The sequence below is a fragment of the Rhinatrema bivittatum genome, chromosome 7 (genome assembly GCF_901001135.1).
Source record: "Rhinatrema bivittatum chromosome 7, aRhiBiv1.1, whole genome shotgun sequence".
NCBI lineage: Eukaryota > Metazoa > Chordata > Amphibia > Gymnophiona > Rhinatrematidae > Rhinatrema > Rhinatrema bivittatum.
The window spans coordinates 188,002,999-188,023,112 of record NC_042621.1 but is presented as its reverse complement, the minus strand read 5'-3'; the positions used below and the strand labels follow the sequence as shown (position 1 = coordinate 188,023,112).

Sequence of the window (20,114 nt, the reverse complement as noted above, 5' to 3'; positions counted from 1 at the left end):
AGTTTATAAATTAGTAAGATGACTTTATATTTGATCCTGAACTCATTGGAAGCCAGGGAGTGCAAGACTGGAGAGATATGTTCATGCTGTCATACGCTGGTGAGGATCCTGACTGCAGAGTTCTGGACAACTTGTGAAGGTCAGATGTGAGTAGCAGGTACGCAAGATATAGTGAGTTATAATAATCAGTGCTAAAATGTAGCCAGTTAAGTGCCCAAATCTTGATTTAGCTGGATAACGTCCGAGTTATTTTGTACCTTGATTAGGTTGTCAGCTTCTGTTCACGTGGAGATTCATTAAAATGTACAATTTGACGAGGGCTGCATAATGTTTTGCACAAAACTGTATCTCCTGGAAGGAACAGATGAGATGTCTGCATAATATCTACATATAATACATTTGAGGACAGCTGCATCTGTCTGTCAGAGCAGGTGCTGTTGCGGCAGGAAACCCAGATCTAGGCTGGTGCTATTGCAGGAGAAAGCCCCAATGCAGGGCCCCCGCACTCATGAGACCCCCAGGACCCCCCTCACCCTATAACCTACTCCCTCTCTACGGGCTCCCCACCCACTAATACACCCCTTATTCAAGCCCCCCCACTATAATCCACTTACCCACTAAAAGTACCCACTACTCTAGGCTTCCAACCCTCCCCCTACTAGGCCTCCTTTTCCTGTACTTGTAAAATATCCAGCTTCTATAATGGCTGACTCTCATGTTTTTAAATCAACAAATAACAAGTCTTAATAGCTGAATGCAAAAAGACTCAAATGTGAAAACAATAGCATTCAAAAACCTTGTATTTCCTTTTTAAAGAATACTCATTAGCAGCAAAATAATCTTTTAAGAACATGAATAAGAACCATCATAGCACCTGTGTATATTTGGATATGTTCATTCTTCCCGTGCTACTGGCCACCATTAAACAAGTGGTTCACGATTCATATTTGTTAAGCATTTTGTCATGCAAGTAAAATAAATCAAATGGTGACGTTCCTTAAATCTTTTACAGCCCAACATGATAGCGAACAGGAATGGATCCCCTGTTTAGAAAGTACGTCCTGTCTACGTTCCGCATCCTTATTCATGCATCTATTTAACTGGGTTGCCATCACGACATTCTCTGACAAGGCAGCCGCAAAGTGAGAATGCTGAAGCTAAGCATTAGGTCCCATTAAGAAGGTTAACATCTAGCTGTTCAAAATAAAATGTTCTGGTGGCAGTGATAGGGATGATATTACGTCCCATCTGTGCGCCTCAGATGTATCAAACGGAAAACATTTAGGAGCGGCGTTTTCCAGTAACAGTAAGAAGGGCCCCCTGATGCAGCATTAGTGAAAAGTGATATCATGTTGGGCTGTTGCAAGATTTAAGGAAAGTCACCATTTTATTTATACTACAAAATGCTTAAAAAACAGGAACAGTGAACCAGTTGATTAAATGGTTACCCATAGTACTAGAAGAATGAATATACACAGGAGTTATGATGGTTCATATTAATTTCCTTAAAAGTATTATTGTGCTTAAAAAAAGAAATAAGAATTTTTTTGAATGGAATTGTGTTGAAATTTGCCTTCCATTTTTAAGTCAGTACCCATGTTCTCAAACTTCTTATACAGCAAAACCGTGCTCTCATAGTCCATATCCATTTCTTCAAAAGTTCTCATAGCCCCATCTCCATATTTTGTCATGTATTTAAGTCCTAAGCCGCTGGTAAAATTAATTGGTTTACATTTAAAGTGAAATGATGTCTCGGTATGTGTCTGAATTATAGATTTCTGTGTTACAGTCTCCGCATGCCCATTTGGAGAGAATTTCTGGAAAAATGTTTCACATTGCACTTGAAGACTCTATTTAGGTTTTATGGTAAATTGTCACAGTTAGAATTCACAGTAACAAATCTGCCTGAAGTCACAAAATTCTCAACTAAATAGTCTACACATTAACCAATTCATAGTCAATTTTCTAAGACTCTCAGATATTCAAAGATTATCCTAGTTCATCCACTAGCAATCAAGATCTTTGCATAAACTCCCAATCCATATATAGACTGTTGTTTGCAATTATAATTGTGCAAATCCAAAATCAGCACTTATTGGCCGATACATTAAAATGCATTAACACTATCACAACTGATTATTGTGTTAGAAATGCTGTTAGTACATGCAAGCTAGTTTATGTATTGTAACAGCATTGTTTATAAGTACTGCAAGCTAGCTTACGTACACTAACGCAAACACTATGGCACATTATATAAAATAATGCAATGAGATTCAAAGCTATGCAAAATAGCTGATTACCTATTAGCACAGTGAAAAAGTATGAGCTCAAACTGCTTCACAGATTCATTAACACAATACCATCTGTATTTGTGTGCTTTCAGTCTTGCTTATTTGCATATTATTAACGTCGGACCTTAGCATGCACAGTAAACACGTTTACACACATGAATTGCCAATGTTGCAACACAGTATTTCTTACAACAAAAAATACATCAAAGAACAAACATACCTAAACATGAATCAAAACTACAATTTAAAATTAAAAAACAATATAAATAATGAAAAACAAGAATTACGTTTCATTAGCAGTAGTCAAATATAATAACAAAAATGAAATTATTTAAAAGAGTGGGAAAACAAAATAAGCCTTAACAAGTTTATTGGCCCCATAGTCTCTTAAGCCAGGTTACGATACAGAAAAATCATTTGTCTCTTGGGTATTTGCTGTTTATCTCCTTCTGCACATATGAATCACCGAGCCTCTATTTTGCTTTTTGAAACAGAATCAGTACAACCTTTTAGGACTTCCAGGATCCTCAAATGTTTTGGTTTGATTATTGACAGTCACATTTATCCTCAATGGATTCTATAAATTTCGATTACTATGTCACCTGAAACCTCTGTTATACCCTGCCGACTTTCACACTGTCCTTCAGCCTCTTCTCTTTTCCAGTATAGCCTATTGTAATTCTCTATTCCTGGGTCTTCCAGTCTACACAACTTGGGCCCTTCAAATTATTCAAAATTCAGCAGTCAGACTGACTGGTTCACCCGTCCATAATCATATAACACCGGTATTACAGTCGCTTCATTAGTTACCTATCCCATTCCGTATCCACTACAAACTAGCAATCCCCATTTACAACCTCCTCTATAATATCACCTCTCCATGTATCACTGCTGTTTTAAAAATATAAAACAAAAGGAGCAGATACCACATCAAGAAAACAAATACAAGATTTGTGTCAGAAACCCTCAACTATTTACTACAATACCAGCTCAATGAAGATTTTAGGACTGGTTATCAAGATATGATCTTAACTGTTCTGGTTGGTCAAAAACATATTTGGCATCCTGATTAACAATAATACATCGACACGGATATCTTAATATAAATGTTGCCCCCCTTTGTAAGATTTCTTGATGTGTTATCTGCTCCTTTTGTTTTATTCTTTCCTCTAGATATCTCATTTTCCTACGATTGTTATGATTAAGATAACAGAATATGTTAGTTATATAACTCTTTTCTTTTTAAATATTGTGGAATGTATCTTATAATATGAAAAATTCAATAAATATAAAATTAAATAAAAATATATAACCCAGCAAGATTATTAAAATCATCTAGTCAGGACCTACTGGATATTTCTTCCCCTAAAACAGCACATTTGGAGGAAACTAGAGAACAAGCTTTCTGGATAGCAGGACCCTTATTCTAAAACTCCCTTCCAATTGAAATCAGATTACTAAAAGAGCCCAAAATTATTCAAAAAGGCATTAAAATCATTTCTATGCCAAAGAGCCTATTCTTGATAACTATTTCACCTTGATATTCCTGTATGCTACGCCTTTGTCTTTGCTATGTTTTAATGAAGTGACTATATGATGTTTTTATTGTATCACTGATATTTTACATTATGTATGTACTTTGTACCTCGCCCTGAACGTAGGAAGGGAGGGTAACAAATATTTTAAAATAAATAAATAAATACCTCAGGGGCGGACTGATCCATCGGGGGGGAATCAGGCATCGCCCGGTGGGCCAGTCACTTTGGTCACGTGGTATTCTGGCCTCAGATGGCCCACCCGGGGCCAAAGGAAAAAAAAAATAAAAGAGGGTCCGCCGTGGCCTAAAGAAAGGCTTGGCAGAGCCACTGCAGAGGTACACAGAGATGGAGAAAGGTGGCAGCGCTCAAGGAGCTCAGGGAGCACACAGTTGCAGTGGTAACTGCAGGCAGGGCAGAGAGAAGCAAGGGAGCCAGTGCTGTAGCCTCGTGGCGCTGGCAGGACAGCAACAGCCGCAAGAGGCTGGCAGTCAAAGCTGGCACATGTTGCACAAGCTCCAGGGAGTGCTGAAGAGCGAGGTGAGACATGCCGCCGCGGCTGCCGCTGCTTCTGTGCAAAACTCTTTAAGACAGGCCGCAGGCCCACCCGCCCGGGCTCCAGCTCCCTTCCCTTCCTGCCTCCCGAGCAGCCCTTCTCGGCTCAGACTCCTGAGACTGCCAGGTGCCGACAGGAGCCCGTCGGCGGCTGCTGCTGGCAGAATCTGTCCCGTTTCCGTTTCTTGGTAGCCAGGCCTGGTGGGTGGGGAGATGGAGGCAGCAACCACTTGTTGTGTGGTGGCATAAGGGGCTGAGTTTATGCCATAAATAATCCCGACCTAAAATCCAAAATTGGAGAGATTGGAGCACCCCTGCAAAGCTTTCCATGGTTTTGTCAGACACCATCTCCCCTTGCTGATACTTAACCAAAAAGAATATTGTATTGCTAATTGTATTCAGAAGTGAAGTATATTTTTTTAAGTTATGCTTTTTTTTTTTAGAAAAGGAATGTAACTCTTAGTGGGGTTTTTAATCTAAAGGGCACACAAACATATTTATTTCTTCGGGGCTGTTCCGGCAGGCAATTTACATCCCATGCTTAACTCTTAATCCTGGAGGGGGTTCCTTTTATGGCCCAGATCATGGTGTCTCACTTTCAGGGTTTAGAGTACAGTTGCATCCCATGAGGTGAATCCCATGAGGTGAGAGGTGCAGGGACAAATCGACAGGACCAGGCTTGGCTAAAGTTTACCAAATTGATAATAATTAAACAGAAGTCCATTTGTCCATATATAGTGAAGTTTCTGTGATACATGAATGACTTTCTCTATAGGTAGGTGTCCATTATTCAGGCATCTGGATGGAGCTCCCAGGATGATTTTATTTGTACAAAGCTCACCCAGCGGCCAACCCAGGAATCCTTCATTTTCTCTTGCCCGGGGAACAGCATGGATCACTTCTGGTCCCCTGGAATAGGTAAGCAAAGCAGAGCCTAGGGAACCATAAAAGCAGCAGACCATGTAGTGCAGTCAACGGCAATGCAGTGGAGTAATGGGAGTGGGGCAGAAACGTGGAGGCAAACTACAGGCACAGGGAGGGTGAACCAGGAGAAAGTGCCTGGCATTGTTGGGGAGGCTTCTGTCTGAGGTGACTGGACTGAGCTCAGAGAGGTGCAGCTGGCTATGAAACCAGCAAGTCTCCTGGAGGGTGGGATCAGACAAGGGAGAGAGCTGTTGCAGAACGGGAAGGGACTGGCAGCATGCAAGAACTTTACACCATGATGCGGCAGCGCTAGGATAGGGACACTCACTGTATGAGCAATTAAGCAGCAGCACAACAGCAGCATGTCAGAGAGAAAGAGAGAGAGAAACACACTCATACACATATTTTGTCTGTATCTGAGAGAGACTGTGTGCGTGGGTGTTTTTCTCTCTGACACAGACACACACATACTTGTTCTCGGTGTATCTTAGTGTCAGACAGAGATTGTGCGTGTGTCTGTGAGAAAGTGTGTGTCAATGTGTATGTATCAATAAAGTTTCTGCAATCTAAAACTCTGTGCGATTGAGTGTGTGCGTGCATATGTATGTATGTATGTCTATAGATGGATAGATAGATAAATAGACTTGACTGATTTGCATGGATGGAAGTGGGATTGCATCTCTGTTTGTTCACCTCTGGTCTAGAGTGTGCTCCACTTCATAGTTATTTAGGAAAAATGTGAAATTTATTTTGGAGATGTTTTGACTCGAGAATGAACTACAAGACTGGGAGAAAATGGGAGAGGTGGAACAACAGTGGGCTAAATTAAAAGGAGCTATTACAAAGGCTACAAATCTATATGTCAGAAAAGTAAACAAAAGTTAAAGGAAAAAGAAACCTATTTCGTTTTCAAAGGAGATGGCTGCAAAAATAAAGGCAAAAAGATCAGCGTTTGAGAAGTATGAAGGATCCCAAAAAGTGGAACACAGGGAAGAATACCTGGTAGAAATGAGGGAGATGAAGAAAGAAATCAGAAAAGCAAAAGGTGAAGCGGAAGAAAAGACTGCCCAGGACATAAAGAGAGGTGACAATTCATTTGTCAGATGCATAAGGGAAAGAAGGAAAGCCCTGTGGTATAGTGAAATTGAAAGGTGACAAGGAGCAATGTGCCGAGACAGACAAGGAAATGGCAGAAATATTAAATAAATTCTTCAGCTCTGTGTTCATTAAAGAAGACCCTGGAGAAGGACCTTTGCTAGTTGACAAGGCCGTAGATGAAACTCCATTTACAGAAGAGAATGTAGGGGAAGAGCTAGGAAACTGAATGTGGACAAGTCCATGGGGCCGGATGAGGTACATCCCAGGATACTGAGGGAGCTCAGAGATGTGCTGGTGAGTCCTCTGCATGACCTGTTCAATAGATCCCTGGAAACGGGAGTGGTGCCGAGTGACTGGAGAAGAGCGGTGGTCCCATTCCACAAGAGTGGGAGCAGAGAGGACACTGGAAATTACAGGCCAGTTAGCCTCACCTCGGTGGTGGGAAAATTAATGGAGACTCTCCTAAAGGAAAGGATAGTGAATTATCTATAGTCGGGAGGATTGCTGGACCCGAGGCAACATGGATTCACTAGGGAAAGTCTCGTCAGATAAACCTGATTGCCTTTTTTGATTGGGTGACTAAAGAACTGGATTGAGGAAGAACGCTTGATATGATCTACTTGGATTTCAGCAAAGCTTTTGATTTGGTCCCACATAGGAGGCTTGTGAATAAAATGAGAAGACAACGTGTGATGGTAAATGGAACCTTCTCCGAAGAGAGAACAGTGCTAAGCGGAGTGCCACAAGGATTGGTGTTGGGACCAGTTCTGTTCAATATCTTTGTGAGCGACATTGCGGAAGGGATAGAATGTAAAGTTTGACTATTTGTGGATGATACTTAGATCTGCAACAGAGTGGACATGCTGGAAGGGGTAGAGAGAATGAGATGTGATTTACGGACGCTTGAACAGTGGTCGAAGACATGGCAGCTGCAATTCAATGCCAAGAAGTTCAGAGTCATGCGTCTGGGGTGTGGTAATCCAAAAGAGCTATATGTGCTTGGGGAAAAGGGCTGATGTGCACGGAGCATGAAAGGGACCTTGGGGTGATAGTGTCTAGCGATCTGAAGATGGCAAAGCAATGTGAAAAGGTGATAGCAAAAGCCAGAGGAATGCTGGGCTCCATAGAGCGATGAATTACTAGTAAGAAGGAGGTGATAATCCCCTTGTACAGGTCCTTGGTGAGGCCTCACCTGGAGTACTGTGTTCAGTTCTGGAGACCGAATCTCAAAAGGGATAGAGACAGGATGGAAGTGGTCCAGAGTAGAGTGACCAAAAGGGTGGGTGGACTTCATCAATTGACTTATGAGGAGAGGTTGAAGGACCTAAATATGTACACCCTGGAGGAAAGGAGGTACAGGGGAGATATGATACAGACCTTCACATACCTGAAAGGTTTTAATAATGCACAATCAACAACAAACCTTTTCTGTTGGAAAGAAATCAGTAGAACTAGGGGTCATGAAATGAAACTCCAGGGAGGAAGACTCAGAACCAAAAGAGCATGGGATAAACACTGTGGATCCCTAAAGGCTAGTGGACAGAAATGAAGAAAAGAGCACATGGGGATAACTTGCTGATATGGTGGTTACTACCCTTAACCAATAAGCCTTCATATTGTTGAAGGAACTCCATCAATGCTCTTGGCTTCAAAGGCAGGGGAAAAAAAAGGAACAGAGAAATTAGACTCAAACAGCAATCAACTAGGACATTGAATTTTTCGGTCTGGGAAAACATATAAGCATGGGGGTAACTTCCTGATGTGGCTGTTGCTACCCTTAACCAATAAACCTGAAACTTTTGATCCAATTCCAACACGGCTCTCTGCTTCAATGGCAAGAGGTGAAGGAAAATTGGACTCAAATATCAACCAGCAAGGGCCCTGACTTGGTCTGGGAAACTGATAAGTATGAGGGAGATTTGTATGGCATAAGATATGCTACCATAAGCTTGCTGGGCAGACTAGATGGACCATTTGGTCCTTTTCTGCCATTATTTCTGTGTTTAAATATATATTTCTGCCAGGTTCCAGGGTTGACTTGGAGTGCTGCAGGGACGGTGCATGGGGGGAGTCAGATACCCCATGGGCCAGTTTTGAAAAAAATCCCCTAGGCTGATATTTTCCTGCAATCCGTCCCTGAACCTATTGAGCTACTACCAAAAAGGCATGAGTTAAGTTTAAATTAAATAAATACAAATTGAAACCTTGCTTTCCTATTATTTAGTTGCTCTCACATTACCGGAAACTTCTTCCTTTTCTGTGCTGAGACCCATGACAATCAAAATGTTCTTTCCTTCCCACAGTACAGGTGCATGCAACTTGTTTTTTTCAGGATTTCCAATAACTGAGAGTATCTCAAGTTACAAATCACCATAGGTTTTGGGTAGAAATTTCTTGCTGGTGTATGGGAAGTTACTCTATATGCTCTTTCAGTCTCAAGGCTCTTTTCTAAATTGACTTGCCAGTAGCTCTGGCAAAAATGTTTTCCTACATTTTAACTGGATCTTCCCCTTTCTGCTCCTCTGGAATTTACAAACTTCTCATATTAACAGGAATTGTCATGCCGAGGCAGACCAAAAGTCCATCAAGTCCAGCATCCTGTCTCCAACAGTGTTCATGTTTATTGGGTACTTGGTTAATCACAAGTCTTGTGTATACAATCCAAGTCATTAGGAAGTAACTAGCAGATCCAAAAGAGTAAATCCAGTTCCTTGTTGTTCACTTCCAGGGATAGCGATGGCTTTCCATCTGGCTCATAATTGTTTATGGACTTTTTCACGAAAAAACTTGTCCAAGCCTCTTTTAAATACAGCTATGCTAGTCACATTCTCTGGCAACAGATTCTATAGCTTTATTAAGCACAGAATGTGTTATTTGAAAGGGTAAATAACCATCATTTACTTACCCATTCCACCCCACTCATGATTTTATAATCTTCTATCATGTCCCATTTCAGCCGTCTCTTTTCCAAGTTGAAGAGCCCTAGCCTGTGTAGCCTCTCATCATATGAGTCATTCCAACCCCTTTATCATTTTTGTTGCCTTTCTCTGGCATTTTTTTCTGGCTCTGCTATGTTTTATTTTTTAGATAGGGCACCAGAACTGCATACAATATCCAATGTGTGTGTAATTTTCAAAACCATTTAACAAGGTAAACAGTGATTTACCCGACTATACCAACCTGTCTGAACTTGCCTTTCTTCACCCAGCGAGTACACACAGGCCGTGGCGCCACCTAGTGGTTGGATTTAAGGCCACTATTGCAATGTTTTGGAAAGAGTTCTAGCTCAGTGTTTCCCAACCCTCTTGTGGGGGGAGGGGGGGGGGGGCACCCACCTAACTAGTCAGGTTTTCAGGATATCCTTAATGAATATACACGAGATAGATTTGCATACATTGGAGACCCAGGGTACGCAAATCTATCTCATGCATATTCATTGTGGCAGTCTTGAATATCCAACTGGCCTGGTGTGCATCCAGGAGAAGATTGGGAAACACTGCTCTAGTGCATGGCCCTCCCGCTGAGGGCTACTGATGCAATGACTGGACCAAAGGAAGCTGGGAAGGGATATAAAATAATGGTAGTTGTGAATGAAAACTCCTGGTGCTGGACCTCAACCCTGGATGCAATGGAATTGGATGCCCCAAAGGAGCAGGAAGAAAACAGGCAGGTCCAAAGAAAGAAAGAAAGAAGGTGTGGGCTTTCAAAGCATGCAGACTTTCAGCTGGGTGTGCAAAAGCTGATTTGTTTAGGTCAGGGCAGGAAAGCAATACCCCTATAAGGAATTTCCAAAAACAATATTCTACCTCCTCCCCTTCTAGTGACAAGTACTGTATGTGAGCGCTTTTGCATGCCTGCTTTACCTCAGATCACTTTCAAAGCTAAACTATCCAGGAAGTTTCTCTTTGAGAATTTCTTGCAGGTAGACGTGGTAACAAGTAGCTGCCTACTTCTGCGGCACGAGGGCTATTTAAACGTTGTCCTTTGTATGGATTTTTAACTCCAAGTGGAACAAGCTACACTAATAGACATCTTAGAAGCAATCAGGACTTGTTAGTGGAGGAGGTGAGGGTATGTTTATTCATGTAAATCAAATAAATAAATAAATAAATAAATAAAGATGCTCTGCCCATCATCACTGTTGTGCCACAGTCATTCGTTTTGTATCTTTACAGCACAAAAAAAAAAACAAACCCTGTATTTGTTGTTTCACCTCTTTAGTAGAACAAGCTCTTAATCGATGTGTATTGCGTAAACTTGAATTTGTACAGCCGCTGTGAGAAAATGTACTTTGTAAAAGACAGTAAGGGTGTAAGTTACTGCAATGGCGAAGGCAACATCTTTCCGTGTCATTTTGCAATGGATGCTTGAAGAACCAGTAGCAGAAATAAACTGGGCCGAAAGGTGGAGACACGTTCTCCACGAAATCTGCAGATGGCGCTCTTTCTAACACAAAATCTTCAGTTTTTGACGGGCGCGCGCCTGCACGTGCAGGTAGCAAGGCTACTCGAGCGAAAAGGGAAAACCGATTCGGTGAAATCGGTTTCATTAGAAGACCTTCATAGATCACTTGAAACATCGCCCAAAAGCAAGCCACGTGTTGACTTTTTGTACAGGGACTGAAGCAACGTTTGAAATAAGCGTGCTCTCACCGCCTGGGGCATACACGTCCTTAATGAAAAGGTTGGTACAAGACACAGACCAAGCATGCTGCTGTCAATTTAGATTTCTCTGCAGTGCGCAATATATTTTGATATCCTTGTAATAACCTTCAGTTGCTATGTAAACTGCTTCTGCCATTCTTCCCATATCCTACTCAATCCACGTTTTACATGAATGTGCTGAAAGCCTATTACAGACCATAAAGTGCTCCCGCTTTCGCACCCGTATTTCTTAAATTTAGTCCATGTTACACATGTAATGCAGAGAAACAGCACAGTCGGAATGAATGAACTAATGCACTAGTAGTTTGTCCGCAAGGATCAATGCACATCAGTGACAGCACGCACCTTTGCCCAATGTACTAGTGACAGTTATCAAATGTACTCAACTGCCTATATACATACAATCTGCCATGTGCACGACACGTTTACTCTGCATGCAAGTGATACATGCAGGATAATTAATCATCTGCGCCCCTATGTCAGCAAGGAGAGCGCAGCAGCTCCCCTCTCCTACCTGGCTGCGCTCGGAAGCTGCGCACGGTGTTGCCGTCCCGGGGCCGGCTGCCCCCCCGGTTGTACTTCTCGTACAGTTTCAGCATGTGCAGGGAGACGATGTCCCGGTCCGAGGCGCTGGCCGGCGGAGACCCCGCGCTGGACGCGGCATCGCGCGTCGGGCTGCAGCCGCGGAGCAGCGTCAGGCAGAGCAGCAGGAGCTGCTGAGGCGGTGGCAAGGCGGCCACAGCCATCGAGGAGCGCTACCGGAGGACCAGGGGGGGGGGCGTCGCCGCAGAGCCGGCACCGTCTGCACGCGGGAACCGCGAGCGCACACCGGAGAGAGAGAGAGGCGGGGCCCGGACTGGCGCGCTCCTCCCAAGCTCAGCTCCGCCGGGTCTGTGGCCGCCACACCAGCAGAGCCACCAGAAGAAGGTTGCTCGTCTGAGAAGCTGCTCCGATGACGCCCAGACGCCTCCGCCAATCACAGCCCTCCAGCCTTGTGGCCTCAGCCAATGGGCGCGAGCAGCCTCTGCTCTCCGTCTTGGGCTGAGAGTAAGAGAATTGGGGCTGCGGTGAGGTTGGGGCCGGGGGTTGTGATGGGCTGTGGGACGCCGCGGGCATTGACCAGTAATACCCGGGAGGAGATAACACGAATGCACTGCCTCGTTTAGTGCAATGGGTCATGTCCCAGTCAATAGAATCTAATGATAAGAGTATTGTAAAACTAGTATACAATATGGAGCATTCTGTGAAATATGTTGGAAATAATGCTTTGTTTTCTATAAAGTGAGTTTGGCATTCATAGCAACAGTATGTTTAGAGACCTTCGATTTCAGTTTTTATTTCCCCTGGGAATTTCAGTGTTCTAACAAAAAAAAAAAAAAAAACCATCAGTGGAAAAATGACTTTTTAAAAATAACAAACAGAAGACAAATCGGTGAAAAAGTCATTTTTCCACTAATGTATTTTTGTTACAACATTGAAATTCCCATGAAAAATAAAATAATTGAAAACAAAGGTCCTAAAATATGTTTAATGTAAGGGAATGTGATACAATATGTATAGTAATACTTTATGAGCTTTAGTTTACATAAGGTGCAGGAAAAAAAAAGGGAATAAACGTGTCATTGCTAATTCAAGACTATGTGTATTTACATATAAATGTGCTAATCATATCACAAACGATTTTATGTTCCTTTGAATATCTTACATACCCTTACGTCAGTGCAGTGGTGGAAGTTTTTCTTTCTCTCTTTCTTCAGCTTCACATGCTCATGAAAGTGGAAAGTCACTGACAGAGATGCACTGAGACAGAAAATATCAGACATCCTGCCACAGGAGGAATACCAGACACCTCAGTGTGCAATGACGTAGGTATATATAAACCTTTTTTTTTTTTTCAGGATTTTCAGGAAATGTACCTGAAATGAGTGCCACTTTACACTGTTCAAAAGTGACTTCACATAGCTGAAAAAATAAATCAACGAATTAGTACTCCATATAGAGGGTTTTTCTGTCTATGGGGAAAAAAAGTTTAGCAAATCAGACCCATAGTCACAGATCCAAAGTACCAACCCTATTAAAAAATAAATTCACACCATCAAAAAGTTGTTTTTAGAATTTTCCTTAATAAATTTCATAAATTATAAGTTTCAATAAGTATGTGCATCTCTATGGATTGTCTCATAAAAATGCTAAAAATCTAAATTAATTAGAAATAAATCATGGTTTGGGGACATTTCATTACTTAGATCCATAAATTAAAGTGAGGAATTATCCTGTGGTTTTATGTAGAGTTGGAGGTTGTTTGAGGTAGAAAAAAGGGGCTGGTTACATTAACATGCGAAGAATGCAAAGTGCTGAAGAACACTTTTAATTTTCTCTGTCGGCTCCCCGTAGAAATGACTTACATGATCTTCCCATAAAACAATCGTATTTCCTAATAGCCCAAATTAGGTTACATTTTAACTACTAAATGAAAACCCAGGTAGCAGGGATTGGTATTTCCAGAAAAGATGGAATTTAAGATTTTAGGGTACATTTCAATGCAGCTACACAGTTTCATGAAATAATGAAAAATACATGTTTTACATGATTATCCTCCTTTCAAAAGCAGGACAAACACAATATGCTTGAAGAACACTGCAGACTGAAAACCGCCATGCAATATTATGTAGCCTGTCTTGGGCAAATTTCTTATTCAAAAAAGTGGGTAATAAGTCCAAATAAATAAATATATATAAATTGAATCAGAGACTATATGCCTGTCAGTGCAGCGTCACCTGTTATCTGTTATCATAAAATATTTTAATCTGTATTCATGTTCAGGGATAAAAGAGCTTAAATTTGAACAATGTTTGCCCAGCATAACCCCTAAACTCTAAATTAAATTAAAAGAAAAACTATTGAGTCAAACATTCGTATTTGTAATTTTTAGATATTTAGTTTTTACAAGTTAGAAAGGATCATGTTCGTGTACACCACACAATTTAATACATTAAACAAATAAATTACAGAAAAGTCTCACCGCATGCTTATGAACTTTTGGGACTGGTGTAGTATATCACATTTTAATTAACAATTTTTTCTCTAAGCCACAAACCTGGAAACCGTGTGGAAGATAAAATTAAATACGATACATATTTATCTTAAAATAGGATCATCCAGTACACCACAAATATATCTTTATTGGGTGAATAACTGGCTGATACAAATTTGTTAAAATTTATGATTGCAAAGTATCAAAGATGCCAATTAATTAATCTTTTGCTTATAAATAATCAAGGCCATCTTTTGATGCTTTTTCATGGCAGCATGCTCATGACCTCCATTTGGGGCGGGATCTAACCTTTTGTCAGTTTTGTTTTTGTCTGTAGTGTTTCTATACAATCAGGGTCCTGTGAAAGGGAGGAAGAGCCAGCAGGAGGGAGCAGCAAGCTGGGCTATTTGGTCCAGTGTCCCATTAAACTCACTCTCCCCTTTAGCTCACTCCAATCTTCTATTCAGGCCAACACTTTGTATCAGTCTCTAACCTGCACTAAAACCTGTAGGACACTGATACTTTGACATTGTTAGTAAAGAATTAAAGAATCAACCAGGGTTAGCTAATATTTCTTGCCTTATTTTATTGTCAAACAGCAGGAATTCAAAAGTCTTTAAGCTGTAGTACTTTGACTCTTTTATGCTACTCAGACGATGAAATAAAATGTGTTTGGTGAAGGAATTCAAATTAACATTGGGTCACATCATTCCTTAATTCTGAATATGGCCAATCAATGGCATCTCTAAGGTACCTACAAGCAAGAGCTATGCAATCTCTGCTCATGCAGAACTGTATTCCTAGCATGGAAATTTCTGCTAATTAAAGGCCTTGACAAGTATAGAGGTTTTTTTTTTTTGGTTTTTTTTTTAAATAGCTCAAGCTGCAGCTTGGAGCAAAATCTATCTAGGTCCCATCTATCTAAAGCTGCTATTCAAGATAACAAACAACAGATCTAATGTTTCATGCTGTTTCCTGTTAAAATCTTCATATCCCCCAGGCATAATCTATAAATAATGTGTTAAACACCATTAATAAACGTTTGTGTATATATAAAAGAAAAAAGGTTTCCTTATAGCATCAGAGACCTATTGAAAGAATTCATTGTTACTGGCCAGTAAGTTCTGCACACCGTAGGGGGGGAGATTTTATAAATTTGTTGTTACCTATTTGTGACTTTAGCAAAAGGAAGGAATAAAATTCAACCGAACCAAGAGAGCGTTACATTTGTGCTGTGGTGGATTCCTTGTTGCTGTTTTATGTCTTTTGAGCAGTTAAGTCAGTGGCTTTGAAATGGACATTAAAACTCAAGGGAAATTGCTGAAACAAATTATATGAGAGTTCTGGCTTTGACCCAAACTTCTGGTTGCTACCTGCAACGGGCTACGCCATTCATTTCTCTCTCACAAAAGGAGTGCTGAGTTAGGAGTGGGCAGCAGGCTTGTAACATGCTTAGCAGCTTTACTGTGTGTTGGCTTTAGGAGGTCTTAGCTTCCATTTTGTAACTGGTATAATTGTTGCTTGTAAAAGTGAACAGTAAGCTTTTTAGACGTTTCAAATAGAGAAAAACCAAAAGAAAAATGAATGAAAATATGAATAGTGTATTAGGATGGCAGGATTTATGAATATCAATGAAGAGATTTACATTTAAAGCTGCAATACTGACAAAACTGTTTGTTAAATAATTCAGCTTGTAGTTTAAACGAGCAAACACAGGCCCGGATGTAATAAGGTGGCCTAGGCTGTGCACACGTCAGAGCACGGTTTGGCATACATTTTTGTGCGTACCACCTATAATTCCAGCTTAGCAAGGAGTTTTACACACCAAATATATGTGCACCTCCCTAATTACAAATGTGTGCACAGATTAGCGCCCGTCCATGCAAATCCCATGTTAATCCAGGCATTAGCTATTAATCCCAAGTGCAGAGAGGTGCATATGCTGTTTTATTCAAGTTTTCTTAACGGTAGAAATATAACTTCTGGTCAGCAGTGGTGTAACATTTCTGGGATTAGTATTAGTTTGTGGGACTGAACTTGGAGTTTGTAAGTGCTGTGGGGCCCTGTACTTGTCATTTTTGCATACATAACATGATGAGGTTCATACTCAAAAGCATTTGGCTGGCTAACTGAGAAATTAACCAGCTAAATGAAAATTTTGGCATTTATCTGGCTAAATTCTAGTCAGCTGATAAGATAGCCAGCTAAATTCTCGGCGGTTAAGTTAGGGGCATGCCGGAGGCATAACTGAGAGAAGTTGAATTAGCTGGCTAATTCTGATATTCAAAGTTAGCCGGATAATTTAGCCGGATAAGTCTGGTCGGGCCACAGACCAGTCACAAAGTTATCTGGCTATAGTTAGCTGACTAAGGCCTGGATTCTCTAATACCGCCGGGCTCTTTGAATCGCGCGGTACAGGGGGGCAAAGCGGGGGGCGGGCCTGCAAAAGCACCCAATAGCGGTCCTGCTTTCACACCATCATAAAAGGTGGCGCTATTGGGCGCGAAATTGGCAGCGAAAAGGGTTCTTACGTTTTCTCTGTTCGCGATGTCTTCGCGGCATCCGCCCCGATTCCTCCTGTTCCTGTTCCAGTCTTGACGCCGCCCCTTTTTAGTGATCGCACGTGTGTGTGATCACTTTTGAAAATGACCCCCTAAGTTTATTCAAATAGTGCGGCTGTAGTATTGATTATACCTCCAAAGTTAGCCAAATAAGTTTATTGGACTGTGTCTCACTATAGATCTTGATGTATTTTGTGCACACAATTTATGCTCCTAACTCATATTTTGGGCACACAATTTGTAGGAGCACAACTTTTATAGTATAAATCATGGTTTATGCTCCTACATCATGTTTTGTGAACATTAACCTTGATGTATGCATGCAAAACAATGTTTCTGTGCCTAAACCATGTTTTGTACGTATAAATCATGTTTAATGTGCAGAAGACACTGTGTGCACACAAAATATGTTCTATGCAGAAAATCATATATTTTGGAAGTTAAGCATATCTTCTGTGTACATTTTGGGGTTAGTGCGCTTTCTGAAATTCCTGATTCATTAGCATGTTATTAGCTTTTGCATCGGGAGATAAATTATTTAGTGGGTGCGTTAAAAAATTATGTGCTTTCAGTTTCAAATCTTGATTTCAGCAAAGATACAGCAGGTACGAAAAGAACAGTCTGATGCACACAGTGGTGGTTTACTCTGCTCACCACTATGTGTCCCTTGCAGTTACAATGTACCACAATTAGCATGTATTCCAGCTAATCAACTTGCAGAAAAAGAAACCCTACAAGCCTCGCTGTACCCTCCTTCCCCTCTTACCCCCTACCCAATTCCACAGTAGGTTAGCTAAGAGAATTAATGTACCTATTTAATGTGTGCTAGTTGACATCTCTCATATTACTTTTATTATTGTGAAGGGACCCCAATCCCCGTCGTGCCAAACCATGCGAGCCAGAGTAAAAGCATAATGCTGCATAAAGAGAGAGAAAGAGAGAGAGAGAGAGACCAAGAAAAAAAAAAACAGCCATAAAGCAGTAAAGTCAGTATTGGGTGTAATCCTCACTTGACAGAAAGCATAGTACAAAAGTCATTTAGAAAGCACAGAGAGGGATTAGCTTCCCTCTCTGTGCTTTACGGCTGCTTGTGGCCTTTTCGACATGCGGCACAGCTTGCACCCACTCTAACTCTGCCCATCATTTTGTGCTCAGAATTGTAAATCCACAAACAAACAAATTTGCTTTGTCAGCAAACGCTGCGTCTCCTCTTCTCCAGCAAGCAAAATATCACACAAACGATAAACACAGCTGCTTCCTCTCCATCATATATCCTTGCGATGCCCAGGTTGTCGTCAGCCTCCGCAGGCCATCTGATCCCAGGTTCTTAACGAACCCATCTGTGGTTTCAGCCAATTGATATAAAACATTGTTTTATTGTCGTGGGTCACACGAAGTTTGGCTGAATATATTAATAAGAATACAGTCTACAGCTTGGTTAGCTTCACCCAGGCTGAGGAGACTCCCTTTCTTTGCACCGCCACACCTGCCGAGAAATCTTGAAATATTAGGATTGTGGACGATATCGTGATTTCTTCTGTATGCCTGGTATATTTTCTGTCTGTGCGCATAACTTAGAAATTTGTCTAGGACAGGCAATGTTTATTTTTATGTGCAGCTTGGAATCCCAGCAGTGTGCCCTTTCCACTCTCACTTTACCATGCTGCTCCCATAGAGAGAGGGCCCAGGGGAGTCACGTTTCCAAGACATGTGCTAAGTCTCTGGGAAGCCAATAAAGCTTAAATTGCTTCTCTGGGACCTGTTTTCGAGGTCTTCCACTTTCTCCAACTGTTTCTCGGCAGGAGACCTCAGCAGGGGCGGATTCCGGGTAAAGATCGGCCCGGGGACTTTCCGCCCAGGCCGGCCCAGGACATACCCCGTGGTCTGCCGAGTGCGGCTCTGTCGCGGCCACGCTCGGCAGACCACGTGACCAGAGCGACCAGCCCACTGGGGGATGCCCGATCCCCCGATAGGCCAATCCACCCCTGGACCTCAGTGCTGTCACCTCTATTTCCAGCTTTACCATGTGGTTGTCCACTTCTTTGGATTCCATGTCTTGCATATTTTTGCTAGATTCTGTGAGTAAAGCGTAAGTTTCATCAAATCTAGCATCTGTTTTCACAAAATTTATCTTCAAGTTCTAAACACCCATTGTGTTTATTTATTTATTTTATTTATTTAAACAGTTTTTATATACCGTTGATTAGACAAAAAGTCCATCTCTATGGTTCACATTCTATACATCAATTAACATAAAGAGAAAGGAAAAAATTACAGTTTCTCATAAATATAAAAATCACTAAAAACAATAATTATTTATAATAGAAATAAAACTTCTAAAATTACCATCTAAATATGAATTATAAAAATCCCAAAAGTATATAAAATTATAAATTACAGATAAAGCTAAAAACAAATTAAAAAGTAAAGATAGATAAGATAAAAGGTGAAGCCCTTAAAGAGATTCCAATTGCTTACATGGGAACACTTCCATTTATTCCGCATCAAATGCTCGATGGAATAACCATGTTTTCAGATCTTTCCTAAATTTCTTCTTGTCTTGCTGTAATCTCAGCTCAGTGGGCATTTCATTCCAGTATTTAGGGCCCGCAATTGATAGCGCTCGAGCTTGCCACCTTGCTTATGTTCATCTCGGATGTCATGGGGGAGGGCGGGTTACTCACTGCGTCTGCCATTTTCTCTGACATCAGTTTCTCCTTGCCTTTTTCTTTTTGCAATGTTTTTGAAGCCATGTGAGCTTACTGCAACATCAGCAATCCCTCATGCGGTTCCCACTCTTGTTATCCATCTGCTGATTTGCCCTACTATTTCTCAAAAGTCCAAATTAGTTACACTTTTAGTGATACGGGCAGGGCCAGAGAGAGCAGGAATTAGGCCCGTGCCAGCTAAGAAAAGTAGGCCCCTATGTAAGGTTCTGATGTGAGATACTTAATAAGAGAAATCATTTTCTAAATTTCCCAAATAATTTGTATTTATTTAAGAAGGCTTTACGAGCTTTTTTGTTAGCAAATTCTTCAATTACAATTACAATTTTATTTAATCATGTTAGAAATAGATATATTTAGCTTTTTTTTTTTTTTTAAATTTTGCCCAACAAAAGTAGGCCCCTTGAACATTGTAGGCCCAAGCCAATGACCATGCTGGCACCCTGGAGTGGATATGGGAGTGGGGCCCTGGAGTCAGCAAGGAACATGTCCTTACCATCTCATCACATCACGTGTCTTCCCAAATCATGTGCTTTTAAACAACACCTTATTACATTGGCCCTACAATAAGTTCTCTCTTTTGATTCTCATTTATATATATAGTTCCTGAAGAGCTATCTGCTTAGTCTCTCCTTCATTGTGAATCTGGATAAACTGAGCTGCAACTGTACTGCTCTGAGTCTGATGTAGACATTACACTGACATATGTAAAGGACGAAGATGGCA

At 41.1% G+C, this 20,114-nt stretch overlaps 1 protein-coding gene across 1 annotated transcript in view; it reads right to left on the bottom strand.

Annotated features, from left to right (window-relative positions):
• The window catches only part of GDF10 (growth differentiation factor 10), a 39,112-nt gene extending 27,164 nt beyond the window's left edge, over nucleotides 1-11,948 (bottom strand). Inside the window, exon 1 of the mRNA XM_029609650.1 lies at nucleotides 11,582-11,948. Within this exon, the coding sequence (XP_029465510.1) occupies nucleotides 11,582-11,813 (232 nt within the window). The 5' untranslated portion in view covers nucleotides 11,814-11,948. The remainder of the gene's footprint in view (nucleotides 1-11,581) is intronic.
• Nucleotides 11,949-20,114: the final 8,166 nt, after the last annotated feature.